This window comes from Pecten maximus, chromosome 9, assembly GCF_902652985.1.
Source record: "Pecten maximus chromosome 9, xPecMax1.1, whole genome shotgun sequence".
Classification (NCBI taxonomy): Eukaryota; Metazoa; Mollusca; class Bivalvia; order Pectinida; family Pectinidae; genus Pecten; species Pecten maximus.
The window spans coordinates 38,900,811-38,917,478 of NC_047023.1; the positions used below are offsets into that span (position 1 = coordinate 38,900,811).

Genomic DNA, 16,668 nt, shown 5'->3' on the forward strand with positions numbered 1-16,668 from the left:
GCAATTAAATTAATAACGAAGGCCGCAGGCCTGAGTTATTAATTAAAATTGCAAAATATCCGAGTCCGAGTTGTATATCCTGCAACAATACACGAGTCAAAGTTGATTATTTCTATTCTACCATGTACTGTTTAGTTCTGAGATCGACCTCTTTCTAATAGAAAAACAGCAAAGAAACCCCGAGAAAACCTTGTAATTTATTTCTTGAGTATTGCATTATTTGTTGATGAAATATACAGGCAATACAGTACTACGATCAAAAGCATCTATCATATGGCATTGATTTTGAAAATTAAAAAAAAAAGAATAAAAAGAAAAAAGGAAAAGGAAAAAAAGGGGGGCCTCCGTAGGATTCGAACTCGCGTCGTGATAAAAATTTATTGAAAGACTAACCCATTAGCCCACTCGGCTATAGTAACCTTTTATGAAACGGGTGAATTTTAGATATATAAAATTGTAACGGCCGTGACTCACGAGCGTGTATTATTGGCACGAGCGTGTATTATTGGAAAATAATACATGGTTTTAAACCAATCAAAACTGGCGTTGCATAGCAAACATGGTAGAATAAGAATTAATTGATAAATAATTAATAAATGTACATGTACAAAATGAATTGATTAAAATATTGAATAAATAATTTAGATTAATGTGAGAAAGTTATGATGCATGATGTGCAGGACATCAATCATCAAGGTATATATTACCCAAGCATCAAATATAAAAAAAAAAGAAAATAAAATCAGATATTTATTTTACATCATACCTCCCGGTACATCAGTTTTTTTTTTAAATTCCCCAGTGTTTCCTTCGAGTGGGCTGTATACGCCAGTTTGGTCACTTCCTATCCAGTTTAGAAAACCTCAACTTCCAATATGATGAGGAGCAGAAGACATTTGTAGGCCCCACTCAGCCAGTAGATACCCATGAGAATGAAAAAGAGGCCATGAAGAGAGTGGTGAGTATATAAGTTTCTCACATATACTTAACAGGGTGATCCTGTGGTTGTTAGGGAAAGCGAAGGAAAAGACAGCCGACATATGCTATGACTTCCCTGATGTCATATAATTGTTGTTAAAGGTATCCCTTGTTTCCTCTGATGTCATATAATTGTTATTAAAGGGGGACCTTGTTTCCCTGATGTCATATCATTGTTATTAAAGGGATCCCTTGTTTCCCTGATGTCATATAATTGTTGTTAAAGGGATCCCTTGTTTCCCTGATGTCATATAATTGTTATTAAAGGGATCCCTTGTTTCCCTGATGTCATATAATTGTTATTAAAGGGGGACCTTGTTTCCCCGATGTCATATAATTGTTGTTAAAGGGATCCCTTGTTTCCTCCGATGTCATATCATTGTTATTAAAGGGATCCCTTGTTTCCTCCGATGTCATATAATTGTTGTTAAAGGGATCCCTTGTTTCCTCTGATGTCATATAATTGTTATTAAAGGGATCCCTTGTTTCACTGATGTCATATCATTGTTGTTAAAGGGATCCCTTGTTTCCCTGATGTCATATAATTGTTATTAAAGGGGGACCTTGTATCCTCTGATGTCATATAATTGTTATTAAAGGGGGACCTTGTTTCCCTGATGTCATATCATTGTTGTTAAAGGGATCCCTTGTTTCCTCCGATGTCATATAATTGTTATTAAAGGGATCCCTTGTTTCCCTGATGTCATATAATAACTTGAGGGATTTCACCTTACCTTGCCTGTCATCCATCATTTCCTTTCCATGAATTCTTCTCAAAAACCAAAAGGCCTAGAATCATGATATTTGGCTAGCAGATTCCTTTGATAGAGCTTGACAAAGTTTGCAAAACGAAATGACCTTGGCCTACATTCAAGGTCACAGGGGTCAACATTGTTAAAACACTCTAATGACTTCTTCTGTTTAACTAAAAGGCCTGGTATCTAGATCAATGACTGGACAGCTCCTGGTATAGAGTCAATTTGTGAAAAAAATGACCTTGAGCAATGTTCAAGGTCATTGGGATGAAATTTGTTCCAACATCTTCTTCGCATTAGCTAAAAGAATTAGAATTAAGATTTTGACTGTCATGTTCTTGGAACAACATGTACATAGAATACATGTACATGCATGGCTGATAGGTGCTTAGGATATGCTTGACCCTTATTCAAGGTCATAAGCTTCATATTTTTGAAAGCAGAGAAACTGGTTATAACTGAAAGGCAAAGTGTCGGAGTGAATAACAGGTTATTCTCTCATCCCTACCGGTATCATACTGGTCTGTCCAGGTAAATACACCCATGCTTGCTGTGTGTGTATTACCTCGCTTCCGGTGTAGGATAGCCACGCGCGCGCAATGATACAAAAGAAGGTCGCTGAACCGAAAGTAGATCTATCTATAAACATTTCAACAATACATTGAATTAAGATATGTAATCAGATAATAATTTTTTTTATTTATGATATAAATTATGTAAAAAAACACGTTCTTTTATTGTTTTTTATTAATAAAACATGGAACTATATTTTCACGCGAAAGGGCACACTAGCTTGGCCGACATCAAGTGATTTGGCTTTGCTTGCAATGATAGGGCTGCTGAAACAACGTTAGACTGTGGAAATGAAGGTTTTCCTTCGTTTTATGGGGTATGGAAAATCGATTGGCGCTGTTCTTTTTTTATTATATGCAGTAGAAAAAAAGTTTGGATTGAGAAAAAATGGCGTCTATCTGAGAAAGCTATCGACAGATAGTGCCTATTTTTGCATATTTTAGGTTGGGGAATGAGAGAAAAATACTCAATCATATGTGGTCATGTAGGATAGGGATATTCCACCCGAGGGGTCACAAAATGTGGTAAAACCCAAGGCTCCCACAAAATGTGGTAAAACCCAAGGCAGAGCCTCGGGTTTTACCACATTTTGTGACCCCTCGGGTGGAATATTCCTATCCTACATGACCACATATGATAGAGTCTTATAGTGATGCATGCCCATTGGGTCTCTTGTTAGTCTTTGGTGAACAAATGTATTCAATGTTTATTCTGATTGGATTTGTTTATGTGTAAGTATATGAGAAAAATAATAAAACACAGTCAAGACTAAATATTGCATTACAGCAAGAAAAGTGAAAAAACACAAGTTTAGAGTTGTAGCAGAATTATTTGTCAACACCTCATTTACTCAGTACTGGAGTGTTATAAAATAAAAATGACCCCAGATTTTTTACTACATGTAAACTTTTTAGCCCACCATCATTAGATAGATGGTGGGCTATTCGAATCACCCTGTGTCCATGGTCCATCGCCTGTCCGGCTGTCTGGCCCTCCGTAAACACTTCTTGTTATCACTATTTCTCAGAACATACTGAAGGGATATTTCTCGAATTTCATATGTAGGTTTCCCTTGGTCCCTAGTTGTGCATATTGCAATTTTGGACCAATCAGAAATTAATATGGCTGACAGGTGGCCATCTTGGATTTTGACAATTGCAGGTTGCTCCTGCTATATTGTGTTATATAAATTCATTAAATGTTTTAAAAGGAGAGTGAAAGAAGGGAAAAGAAGAGAGAAGATCAGTTTTTCATTTGACTGATATGGATCATTTGATGGTGGGTGCCAAGATCCCTCTTGGACCTCTTGTTTTTTATGCCTCTACCAAAAAGTGTTTACGGGTATGAAGTGTTACCGTTCATCTATCTGTCCATCACAAGTTCAGTTTAAAGTTTTACAGAGTTTTGACTTTTGGAGGATTACATGTCTCACAAACATATTTCTAGTTTTTCATAATATACTTCAGTAATGTAAAGTTGAAACATGGTGGTGTCCCAGTAAGATTTTGAATATTTTTGCTATCCTAATTTCATAATTTTTCACTTTAAACGTTAGAAAAATCTTTCCACCAGATTTTGAAAATATATACAGTGGTTTATATATGATATATTTATATTATATATATTTATGTTTATATATTTGTTTAACTTTTGATGTATTTTAAGAATTTGTCCTATAAAATGTTTGAAAGCTTTGCTCTCATTTGGACATGATGAGATTTACTTACAGCGATGAAGTTGGCAACTTGTAAAAATGTCTCCATTTGAAATATGTAGAACATGTTGCTTTAACACATGAGACACCTTCTAGACTAAGTGTTGTGACACAGTGTAATACAATGTGATAACAAAGAGACAAACCATTATTGTACTAGTTGTTTGATAAGTCCTTGTCCGCTAAGGTCATTTGGGGCCAGTCAAGTGATCTTCGGTGTAGTATGACTCAGCGCCCTTGTCCCGAGACTCTAGAACAGCTACATCATGTGTGGCCTGATAGACTTTGACTCAGTAAAGTGGAAATTTACAGGCTAGACTTTGGCATGTCCCTTTGATAGGAATATCTTCCTTGAATATCATTATTGTTTTTTGATATAAATATAGTAATACAGTAATTTGTGTCAGAAACAACTTCAAGAAATAAATAATTTGTGTGCGAAAAAAACGTTTTGACATTGAATGTATTGCATACAAATCTACATTGTTGATAGATACAATTTCAGTTTTGCTGAAGGTTTTGAGAAATGATTGGGAAAGGAGGGACAACTCTTGGTAGAGAATTGAGATGTTCTTTAGTTGGTCATTTAGTTCAGATTAGGATTTGTTTATGATGTGAATTTACTTATGATCGATACAAATATGTGTCTGTTAAATCATCTGTAGTTCATAATGAAAACGATTAAAATAATTTGAAGTACAGATGGACCTAATATTTGATCTTGGTATTTTGACATGTGATATTTGTCCTTGCCCAAGACATTTGAATTGGGCGTATGATGTTTGTAGATATAGAAACTCAAGTTGTCAGTTACCTGGTTGTTGTGAAACTTTGACCGGATGATGATACTAGCAGGTACAGGATAAGACTGTATATCACTACACCTGCTGTTTTAGGTATGTCTATATACCCAGGTATCTGTCACTCTGTGAGAGATGCTACGTGTATGTATCACTAGTATCAGGTTGGTTGGTTTGCCCTGTGAACAGCAAGCATCATATTGGAGTGGAGTCTTATTGTAGTAGCTGGTGACTACCTCACTGAACAACACACAGTAGGCCTAATACTTAGGGAAACATCAATCGTTCTGTAGACATAAAGGTAGATGCTGACACTTTATTATACTTATCTTATTCTGCTCCCTGAAATTCCCCCAATGAAGTATGGGGTACCAGGGTGTGCACTGGTCAAGGGTGTGATCTTCCCTATCTGTAAGTAGTAGTATTTGACAGCCTGGCCTGATCACAAGTTCTGGGTGCTGGACGTGTACAAATAACTGGGATATTTTTGGTATGCTGCCTATTTACTTTGTAATAATGTTGCTTGTATAGATGTTGACACTGCTGATAGGGCCAGTACAAACACAGATGTGATAACATTGATCTATGTCATACCAGGAAATGGGTCGAAAATTCTGCTTGGTGGACACAGTTCCACAAATTTCTCTTTGTTAGATTAATAAACTCAAGAGAACTTTATTAAAAAGATATATTTATGAAAAAATAAATTTGTACTGGAATTAAAATTTGTGAAAATTTGACTTTGGGATTTCATTGAACTGTTTTTCAAATGTAAGTCGGATTATAAAGAAGAATATGTCAACAGGTGTAAATGTTCAACCATTTGTACGTTATGCAACCCATCATACTAGCATGTATTGTTTCAACATAAATTAGTATCTGTTGGGCATTCTGAGGATTTTTAAGTGAAATAGTTGTGAGAGTTATCTCTCTTTGCCTGTGTAAGATAAGTTATGGTGTGGTTTGTCATGATATTGACAGGTGGTTGTTATCTACAGGTTTATTATTCATAAACTAGGTGGTTGTTATGTACAGGTTTATTTATAAACTAGGTGGTTGTTATCTACAGGTTTATTTATAAACTAGGTGGTTGTTATCTACAGGTTTATTTATAAACTAGGTGGTTGTTATATACAGGTTTACTTATACACCAGGTGGTTGTTATCTACAGGTTTACTTATACACCAGGTGGTTGTCATCTACAGGTTTATTTATAAAGTTTAAAGCTATATAGCTACAAGCACAGCCATGGTTATTTTGAGGCAGGGTTTCCTATGCTATTGCCAAGTGGTAAAGGTTTCCTTACACTTTCCCACTAGCCCTCCACCTCTGGGTTGTGAGTTTGAAACCCACGTGGGGCAGTTGCCTTGTACTGGCCGTAGGTCGGTGGTTTTTCTCCGGGCACCCCAGCTTTCCTCCACCTCCAAAATCTGGCACATCCTTAACAATGACCTGGTTGTTAATAGGACGTTAAACAAAAGAAACAAAAACAAACAAATCTCCTTGTAGTAGAAAGTGGCTACCTCATTGAAGGTCGTATAGGATGATGCATGATCTGAGATTCCTCAGAAATAACTCTGAACAGTAGACACAGGTTAGGTCCTCATAAACTGGTGGTCATTATATACAGGAGACCAATATATAGGGAAACAGATGATGTTAATGAACATGTAATTTCCCCACAATCAAACCTAATGCATTTGTACAATATACATGTGTACTTGATTAATTCTCATTGTTAACAGATAAGTGTAAATTAGTTTCCCCAGATATTATATTAATGCACACACTTACAGGAGCTAGGGATAGGTGCATGTATATGTCAATAGATAGGCAGTAGTAATGCCTGTGAAGGGTGACTTGAGAGGATTAAAGATGGTGATGTACTCCGGATGTAGGGGCACAGACAGATATAGTTTACCTAAAGTCTGTTTAACAGAGATTTTCTAGTAGATAAGGCACAGGACTTTGTCACAATGTATACAATCTATCCCATTTTGTAAGCTATTTTTCCCAGCCTGTGTACATAAACTCTGAGCTCGCTTGGCAGCAGGGGAGCATCTTGGTATGTGTGAGTGAAGTACTGTTTACACTAGCCTGTTCACCTGTATTTGGTACCAGTATCCAATATAAATCATGTAGAGCTATACCCAAGATTAGTTTCCAATTGTGACTTGTCGGGTTTCACTGACCCTAGAAAGCCTACAACGAATTTCCAGGCGAAAAAGGATTGCTCTGCCCCCCTTCAGCGCCTGGCCAAGGGGACACCATTGTTTAACATAAGAGGGCTGATTGACGATTTTGGAATGATAGATTGTTAGACATAGAGAGAAATATAAATTTAACAGCATAGTCAACTTTACAGAAATGTTTTTTAAAATTATTTTTATATGTGTTTCTTTTTCAAATCTCCAACCGAACTGTCTTGTTCAAAAATGAATATAACATTAAGAATTTATTTAATTTTGTTTTAAACAGTTTGGAAAAAAATAGATTAGATGAAATTTGTAGGTATGCTGACAAACTGCAGGATTATGACATTGAGGGGGTTTGTAGTGGTATAGAATTTATTGGATCAGGATAGATTATTTGATACAAATCCCCCACAATAAGTTCATAAATAGACAGATTACATTGGAAAATGAAAATTTAGGACCGAATTACCATCAATCGTATCTGTGCACTTTCCAGTTGCTTAGGCTATAGAAAAACACCAGAGATTCAATTGGACGAAAACTTTATTGACAATTTGTCATCACAATTCGTGTTGAGACATATTGTCAATACCCATAAGATATTTTTACATAAATGTACCTGGTTGTTAAGCATATCTTATTTTTGTTTTTCAGATTTTTTAAAATTAGGTTTTAGTAATTGAAAACATCAGGGGGGGTGGGTGAATTATGATAAATCTTCATATATGTAATTACAACATCAAACTTAAGAGGAGCTGTGGTAGAGTGCTGGAAATGTGAGAAATAGTTCAGAATATTAGATTTCAAAATTACTGTGTATGGATAAGATTTGAGAATATGCAGATAAAAAGGTTATTAATGAGAAAACAGCATGTTGTCTTCGGATTGGTACCTATCAGATATTTTGCTTTATCAAGCTTAATTCATAGGGATAAAAGCACTCCGGGGCAAAGGGTAGGTGAATTTAAAAAAAAAAAGCTGTAAGTTCCGTTGTGTTGTCCTGATATCCTGGTGGGGAGAAATTGACGGATATTTGTCTTCCTGTAGAGCATACTAATCCCACAATCTCGAAACAAAACTCTCACAAACCCTTTAATCTCGGTGTTGGCTTGGTTTGGACAGATTCTAACATGTTGTTTCCAAACTTACACTTGTTTTCGTTGTGATTAGGTACTTTTAGTTCCCGTTATGTTTGAAAGTTTACATGTGATAGATTGTCATTTATTTAATTTTAAGCGACTAATATCTTGGTTTCTATACCTAGGACATGTCAATGGATCGATGATAAAATCGTTGTGTTTCCATAATAAAATTAACTGCTGTTAAATTTAGATTAAGTTAGATAGGAAGACACAGCATTGATATACAGCAAGTTCCGTCATTACAAAAAAACAACCGTCTTACTCGTACTGTAAAAGTCCACCAGCGAGCCTCTGTCCATAAATAAAACCCCATCTTCATTATTGCAGAATCATCAATTTTAAGATAGATAAGAGTGGTTCACAGATCAACTGTCGCCACACTTTAGTACTAAACTTTTACCCTAGAAGGAGGACAAATACAGTTAAGTTGCAGAGTTGCCGATTTTGGTGTTATTAGTGTTACCATCAAACTTGCAATCATAGATCGATCTTCGCAAAGCCCTTAAACTCATAGGATATATGGTGTTAAGTCACAAAAACATTGCCAGTTTTGATTTTATATATTGTGTAAGGAAAGTTTCTTTTACCTTGAGTATTAGGCCAGAATTGGGATTTTTGTTTGTTGAAAATTGGTAGGTATTTATCATCATTACGATAATAATTAGTTTAATGAAAACAATCATGATTGTCGCTTTAATTACGATTTTGACTGTGAAAACTTAACATTTTAAGGTATTTTTTTACCTAGAGAGTCGTTCCCTAAAAACTAGGTGTCTATTTTTCATGTGAATGTCGTAGATCCTATGACATGATTATAACTTGGTCGGCAGTTGTATTTGGTTTCTAAATCAAGTTTAGTCAGTCACTTAGTAGACATAATCTTTCTATTAGGTCATCTTCAAACTCAGGTGTTCTTTTTGATGGGTGGTTTCTCACAGAAATATGACATTTTAATAATAACATTGACAGTAAAAATCAGCATTAAAATTTTACATGAAAAAAAAAATACTAATTTCCATCAGTTGTATCAGCAAGCTTTTACAGGACCCTTGTAACAGATCCACCGAGTTTTGTTATTAAGCTTTTACAGGACCCTTAAATTGTCACTGATCCACTGAGTTGTATCAGCAAGCTTTTACAGGACCTTTGTCACTGATCCACTGAGTTGTATCAGCAAGCTTTTACAGGACCTTTGTCACTGATCCACCGAGTTTTGTTATTAAGCTTTTACAGGACCCTTAAATTGTCACTGATCCACTGAGTTGTATCAGCAAGCTTTTACAGGACCCTTAAATTGTCACAGATCCACCGAGTTGTATCAGCAAGCTTTTACAGGACCTTAAATTGTCACTAATCCACCGAGTTGTATCAGCAAGCTTCTACAGGACCCTTAAATTGTTACTGATCCACCGAGTTGTATCAGCAAGCTTTTACAGGACCCTTGTCACTGATCCACCGAGTTGTATCAGCAAGCTTTTACAGAACCCTTGTCACAGATCCACCGAGTTGTGTCCGCAAGCTTTTACAGGACCCTTAAATTGTTACTGATCCACTGAGTTGTGTCAGCAAGCTTTTACAGGACCCTTAAATTGTTACTGATCCACCGAGTTGTGTCCGCAAGCTTTTACAGGACCCTTAAATTGTCACTGATCCACCGAGTTTTGTTATTAAGCTTTTACAGGACCCTTGTCACTGATCCACCGAGTTTTGTTATTAAGCTTTTACAGGACCCTTAAATTGTCACTGATCCACCGAGTTGTATCAGCAAGCTTTTACAGGACCCTTGTCACAGATCCACCGAGTTGTATCAACAAGCTTTTACAGGACCCTTGTCACAGATCCACCGAGTTGTATCAACAAGCTTTTACAGGACCCTTAAATTGTCACTGATCCACCGAGTTGTATCAGCAAGCTTTTACAGGACAGTTGTCACAGATCCACTGAGTTGTATCAACAAGCTTTTACAGGACCCTTGTCACAGATCCACCGAGTTGTATCAACAAGCTTTTACAGGACCCTTAAATTGTCACTAATCCACCGAGTTGTGAGTTGTATCAACAAGCTTTTACAGGACCTTAAATTGTCACTAATCCACCGAGTTGTATCAGCAAGCTTTTACAGGACAGTTGTCACAGATCCACTGAGTTGTATCAACAAGCTTTTACAGGACCTTAAATTGTCACAGATCCACTGAGTTGTATCAACAAGCTTTTACAGGACCCTTGTCACTGATCCACCGAGTTGTATCAACAAGCTTTTACAGGACCCTTGTCACAGATCCACCGAGTTGTATCAACAAGCTTTTACAGGACCCTTGTCACAGATCCACTGAGTTTTGTTATTAAGCTTTTACAGGACCCTTAAATTGTTACTGATCCACCCAGTTGTGTCCGCAAGCTTTTACAGGACAGTTGTCACTAATCCACCCAGTCGAGTCGTGTTGAATTGTATTAGCAAGCTTTTACTAATTTACTGAAAGGGATCAAGGAAACATCTCTTCTTAATTGTCTATAATTCTGACTAACAACCCTCCTTCATCCCCACATCCCGAACATTAGCCCCATCAAGCCTTTCACATCTCCGTTAGATTTGTGTTGGTACTGTACGACCCAGATTTACCCAGAATAAACATCCTGGTTTATTTTCCATCCAACTGATTGACATTCCTATAATGCAATTAAAAACATTTTTAACTATTTAGTGAATTTTTTCCCTTCTTAAATAGAAAAATAATCAAATGAAACACTGCCATAGAAATACTGCTATAATGATCAATGTTAGATCACGATCGTTCCCCAGGGTTTACAGATAGTGTGTAACGTAATATATCAAACCTCAGAATGAAGCAACAGTAGGCCAGGAAATTTCTTATGTCAGAAGAAACATTTTCACCATCAACAGAAATAGAGTCTAATAATTTGTTTTGGTCTATGGGATAGAATTCGTGTAAATTGCATTAGAAACCAATGCTTGCTTTGTAAAGGTGCTAAACACCTCATCGTATTTATTGCTCTCCGAGTACTCTTACCCGCAGAACGTACAACTACTTGGTAGATTAGAAAATTACTTCATTCTCAGACTCCAAAGCATCGTATTTCAGGTTTTTGCAAATTGCTGTTTGCAAATTTAATGAGCTGCCCTTGTTCATTTAAATCTTTCTGGCAGTGTTGAAATTTCAAGTTGAGGATGTAGTTTTGGGTAAAGCTTTGGGATTGCTGTTATCTCAGATCAGTTTTTAACTTGATAATGTATCTTTCATAAAGAATTCTATTTTGTCTAACTACTTTTGGAGAAAACATTGATTGTATGAATAAAAGCGCTAATTTCTCAAAAGTTCACTTCCTGAATTAAAACTGGTAGTCATGGTGTTTTCTGAAAAATTGATCAATACATGAGGAGTTCCTTAATATTTTGATCAGTTTAATTTTTTTCCACAGTTGTGGAATTTAGTGAATCGAGTAGTATAAGTTGGTAAGATTATGAACAGGGAAATGGGCGGTGGAAGTGCTGTAAATGTCTGATTCTACATTAAGTTGGTAAAATTACAGACTGAGTCATCAATTGCCCTTTGTGCCTCTTGTTTAATCAAGGCCCTTTAGGCCTCTTGTTTAATCAGCCAGTGTATGTGTACCTTGGACTAATACATGTAACACATGGAGGACAAGTGATACAATGAAAATTCACAGAATATACATGATAAAAGTCATCAGGCTGTAAATGCTTGAGAAATCAATATGGAAGTTGTGTGGCTTTTTTTTTTACCCCACCCAAAGGTGTATGAAGCTAAAGATCATTTATGGAAGCTAGTTAATTTGACTTTGCATTCTACTGTAAGAGTTTAATGAAAGTACTTATGGAATCTGTACTTGAAATAGAGCCAGATCAGAACCTAATAGGAAAAGCTGAGTAGTGTAATGTTGTAAAATACTGCAGCTAGACCTCCAGGGATTTGTATGCTTGTAAAATACTCCAACATTTCTATTTAAATATTTGCACAGATACCTCTTCAATCTATATACTATGCATAATTCCAGTTTTTAGCTCCTTTGATTAGGTTTGTTCCAGGTATCCAGAGGGGTCTCCAATGTTTATTTTCACTTTTCTCATCCTTTTCTTGATTATTTACCATATTTAAGAAACCAAATGTTTGTAGTCTCGAACATAATGGCATTTATATTTGTCCAGCATACTTAGTCAACGATTTAAGAGGAGAAAAGCCTCACCGATAAGTGTCACCAAGTGTGTGTACACTGATGGCACGGCGTCTTTACGATTTTTTCTTATAAAATACAACATTCAACTTATTCATCTCCACTTTAGTCTTTGAACAATAATTATCAAATTTCAAATTTTTATTGATTTAGTTCTTTTAAAGAACTCTGGGGTTTGTTTGAATCAATCTGCTACAAAAGATGCCGAAATTGTTCTTTTCCAATGCTGTGTGTACGAGAGCACTGAAAACCGGAGTTATTCATAGACCTGAGGTGTTTTTGCCACAAACCCAGGTAATGGGTCGATAAGTATGTTATGTGTTGTTATCGGGTCTCAGTGTTCCGCTCCTGTGTAAATATTGACTCGGCCAATATTTGACTATCTAGTGTTGACATAGCCAATTCAATATACTTCACGTTTCTACTGGGAAATGAATTTGTTGAACTTTAACAAGGTGTTGGATAGGAAAGCAGCTGACTGATAGCACTAATCAATATTTGTGTACATAGGACGCTGTCGTCCCATTGGCTGGCTGTTACAGGTAAGATAGGCGTGGCTTACAACAGCCGTCTATCACAGAAACATCACAATAACTTTATGTACGAGTCCAGTCGTGCTTTGTCACTGTGAGTCATTAAATCAAACAATGTTTGAAAATTATCCTATTTTATTACCAACGGGTACATGTAATGGCACTCTGAAGAATTACAAATGTTTGTGTGTTACTGAACTTTACAATTCATCACAGAGGTAGAACAATACAGGACCTTCAGTCAAAATCTAAGTCGGTAAAACCAATCAGTTCCTCACAGATTTACTGGCCTGCATTAGCTGTGTAACACAAGTGAAACTGCTTCAATCATACCTTGTGGGATTTAGTCCCATGTATGAATAGTTATTAAATGGATATTGATCAAAGTCATTCCCCTAAGAGACAATTCCCATCCCTCTATCCTCTGACAATGTTATTTGTCCCCTATCAGTGAAACCTGAGGGACTCCTCCCCTTCCTTCCTTCCGCCCGTCCGTCCGTCCATCCGTCCACTCAGTTTCTGTAGACTCAGTTTTCCACAATTTTCTCAGCCATGCTTCAAAGTTAGATAGTGAAAGTTGGTATGTTACTTCAGTATGAACTACAGATCAAGTTTGTAGGGGACATGTATTGATTTAGCAATACCCAGCATGCTTGTCATCACTGAGACACGATTCCCATCCATCCATCCTGACAATGTTATTACCCCTGAGACACAATCCCCACCCATCCATCCTGACAATGTTATTACCCCTGAGACACGATCCCCACCCATCCATCCTGACAATGTTATTACCCCTGAGACACGATCCCCACCCATCCATCCTGACAATGTTATTACCCCTGAGACACGATCCCCACCCATCCATCCTGACAATGTTATTACCCCTGAGACACGATCCCCACCCATCCATCCTCTGACAATGTTATTACCCCTGAGACACGATTCCCATCCATCCATCCTGACAATGTTACTACCCCTGAGACACAATCCCCACCCATCCATCCTGACAATGTTATAACCCCTGAGACACGATCCCCACCCATCCATCCTGACAATGTTATTACCCCTGAGACACGATCCCCACCCATCCATCCTGACAATGTTATTACCCCTGAGACACGATCCCCACCCATCCATCCTGACAATGTTATTACCCCTGAGACACGATCCCCACCCATCCATCCTGACAATGTTATAACCCCTGAGACACGATCCCCACCCATCCATCCTGACAATGTTATTACCCCTGAGACACAATCCCCACCCATCCATCCTGATAGTGTTATTACCCCTGAGACACGATCCCCACCCATCCATCCTGACAATGTTATTACCCCTGAGACACGATCCCCACCCATCCATCCTGACAATGTTATTACCCCTGAGACACGATCCCCACCCATCCATCCTGATAGTGTTATTACCCCTGAGACACGATCCCCACCCATCCATCCTGACAATGTTATTACCCCTGAGACACGGTCCCCACCCATCCATCCTCTGACAATGTTATTACCCCTGAGACACGATCCCCACCCATCCATCCTCTGACTATGTTATTACCCCTGAGACACGATCCCGAACCCATCCATCCTGACAATGTTATTACCCCTGAGACACGATCCCCACCCATCCATCCTGACAATGTTATTACCCCTGAGACACGATCCCCACCCATCCATCCTCTGACAATGTTATTACCCCTGAGACACGATCCCCACCCATCCATCCTTTGACAATGTTATTACCCCTGAGACACGATCCCCACCCATCCATCCTCTGACAATGTTATTACCCCTGAGACACGATCCCCACCCATCCATCCTCTGACAATGTTATTACCCCTGAGACACAATCCCCACCCATCCATCCTGACAATGTTATTACCCCTGAGACACAATCCCCACCCATCCATCCTGACAATGTTATTACCCCTGAGACACGATCCCCACCCATCTATCCTCTGACAATGTTATTACCCCTGAGACACAATCCTCATCCATCCATCCTCTGACAATGTTATTACCCCTGAGACACGATCCCCACCCATCCATCCTGACAATGTTACTACCCCTGAGACACGATCCCCACCCATCCATCCATCCTCTGACAATGTTATTACCCCTGAGACACGATCCCCGCCCATCCATCCTGACAATGTTATTACCCCTGAGACACGATCCCCACCCATCCATCCTGACAATGTTATAACCCCTGAGACACGATCCCCACCCATCCATCCACTGACAATGTTATTACCCCTGAGACACAATCCCCACCCATCCATCCTCTGACAATGTTATTACCTCTGAGACACGATCCCCACCCATCCATCCTCTGACAATGTTATTACCCCTGAGACACGATCCCCACCCATCCATCCTGACAATGTTATTACCCCTGAGACACGATCCCCACCCATCCATCCTGACAATGTTATTACCCCTGAGACACGATCCCCACCCATCCATCCTCTGACAATGTTATTACCCCTGAGACACAATCCCCACCCATCCATCCTGACAATATTATTACCCCTGAGACACGATCCCCACCCATCCATCCTGACAATGTTATTACCCCTGAGACACGATCCCCACCCATCCATCCTCTGAAAATGTTATTACCCCTGAGACACGATCCCCACCCATCCATCCTCTGACAATGTTATAACCTCTGAGACATAATCCCCACCCATCCATCCTGACAATGTTATTACCCCTGAGACACGATCCCCACCCATCCATCCTCTGACAATGTTATTACCCCTGAGACACGATCCCCACCCATCCATCCTGACAATGTTATTACCCCTGAGACACGATCCCCACCCATCCATCCTCTGACAATGTTATTACCCCTGAGACACGATCCCCACCCATCCATCCTGACAATGTTATTACCCCTGAGACACGATCCCCACCCATCCATCCTGACAATGTTATTACCCCTGAGACACGATCCCCACCCATCCATCCTCTGACAATGTTATTACCCCTGAGACACGATCCCCACCCATCCATCCTCTGACAATGTTATTACCCCTGAGACACGATCCCCACCCATCCATCCTCTGACAATGTTATTACCCCTGAGACACGATCCCCACCCATCCATCCTGACAATGTTATTACCCCTGAGACACAATCCCCACCCATCCATCCTGACAGTGTTATTACCCCTGAGACACGATTCCCACCCATCCATCCTGACAATGTTATTACCCCTGAGACACGATCCCCACCCATCCATCCTGACAATGTTATTACCCCTGAGACACAATCCCCACCCATCCATCCTCTGACAATGTTATTACCCCTGAGACACGATCCCCACCCATCCATCCTCTGACAATGTTATTACCCCTGAGACACGATCCCCACCCATCCATCCTCTGACAATGTTATTACCCCTGAGACACGATCCCCACCCATCCATCCTCTGACAATGTTATTACCCCTGAGACACGATCCCCACCCATCCATCCTCTGAAAAATCTTATTACCTCTGAGACACAAATGTCCACCCTTCAATAACTAATCATAAAACTCGAAACAGCGTAAGGTATACATAGACCTACATGGAATGGATTGTAACATTTGTCATTTTTTCAGATTCAATCTCCAGAGATTAGTAGTGGTGAATATATCCGATTTCATAACAGGCTAGCTGCTGACAGAACTGCACTTTTTCCAGAAAATGTAAACACATGTGTATGGTTTTCAAAATCTTGTCAATAAAAGATAAGGTTGAGTTTATATGGG

General features: G+C 38.7%; 1 protein-coding gene across 1 annotated transcript in view; it reads left to right on the forward strand.

The window, feature by feature from the left end:
* Positions 1 to 16,668, forward strand: part of LOC117334313 (protein SMG5-like) — a 70,131-nt gene that overhangs the window by 21,581 nt on the left and 31,882 nt on the right. The window contains 1 exon segment of the mRNA XM_033893840.1: positions 803 to 958. Within this exon segment, the coding sequence (XP_033749731.1) occupies positions 803 to 958 (156 nt within the window).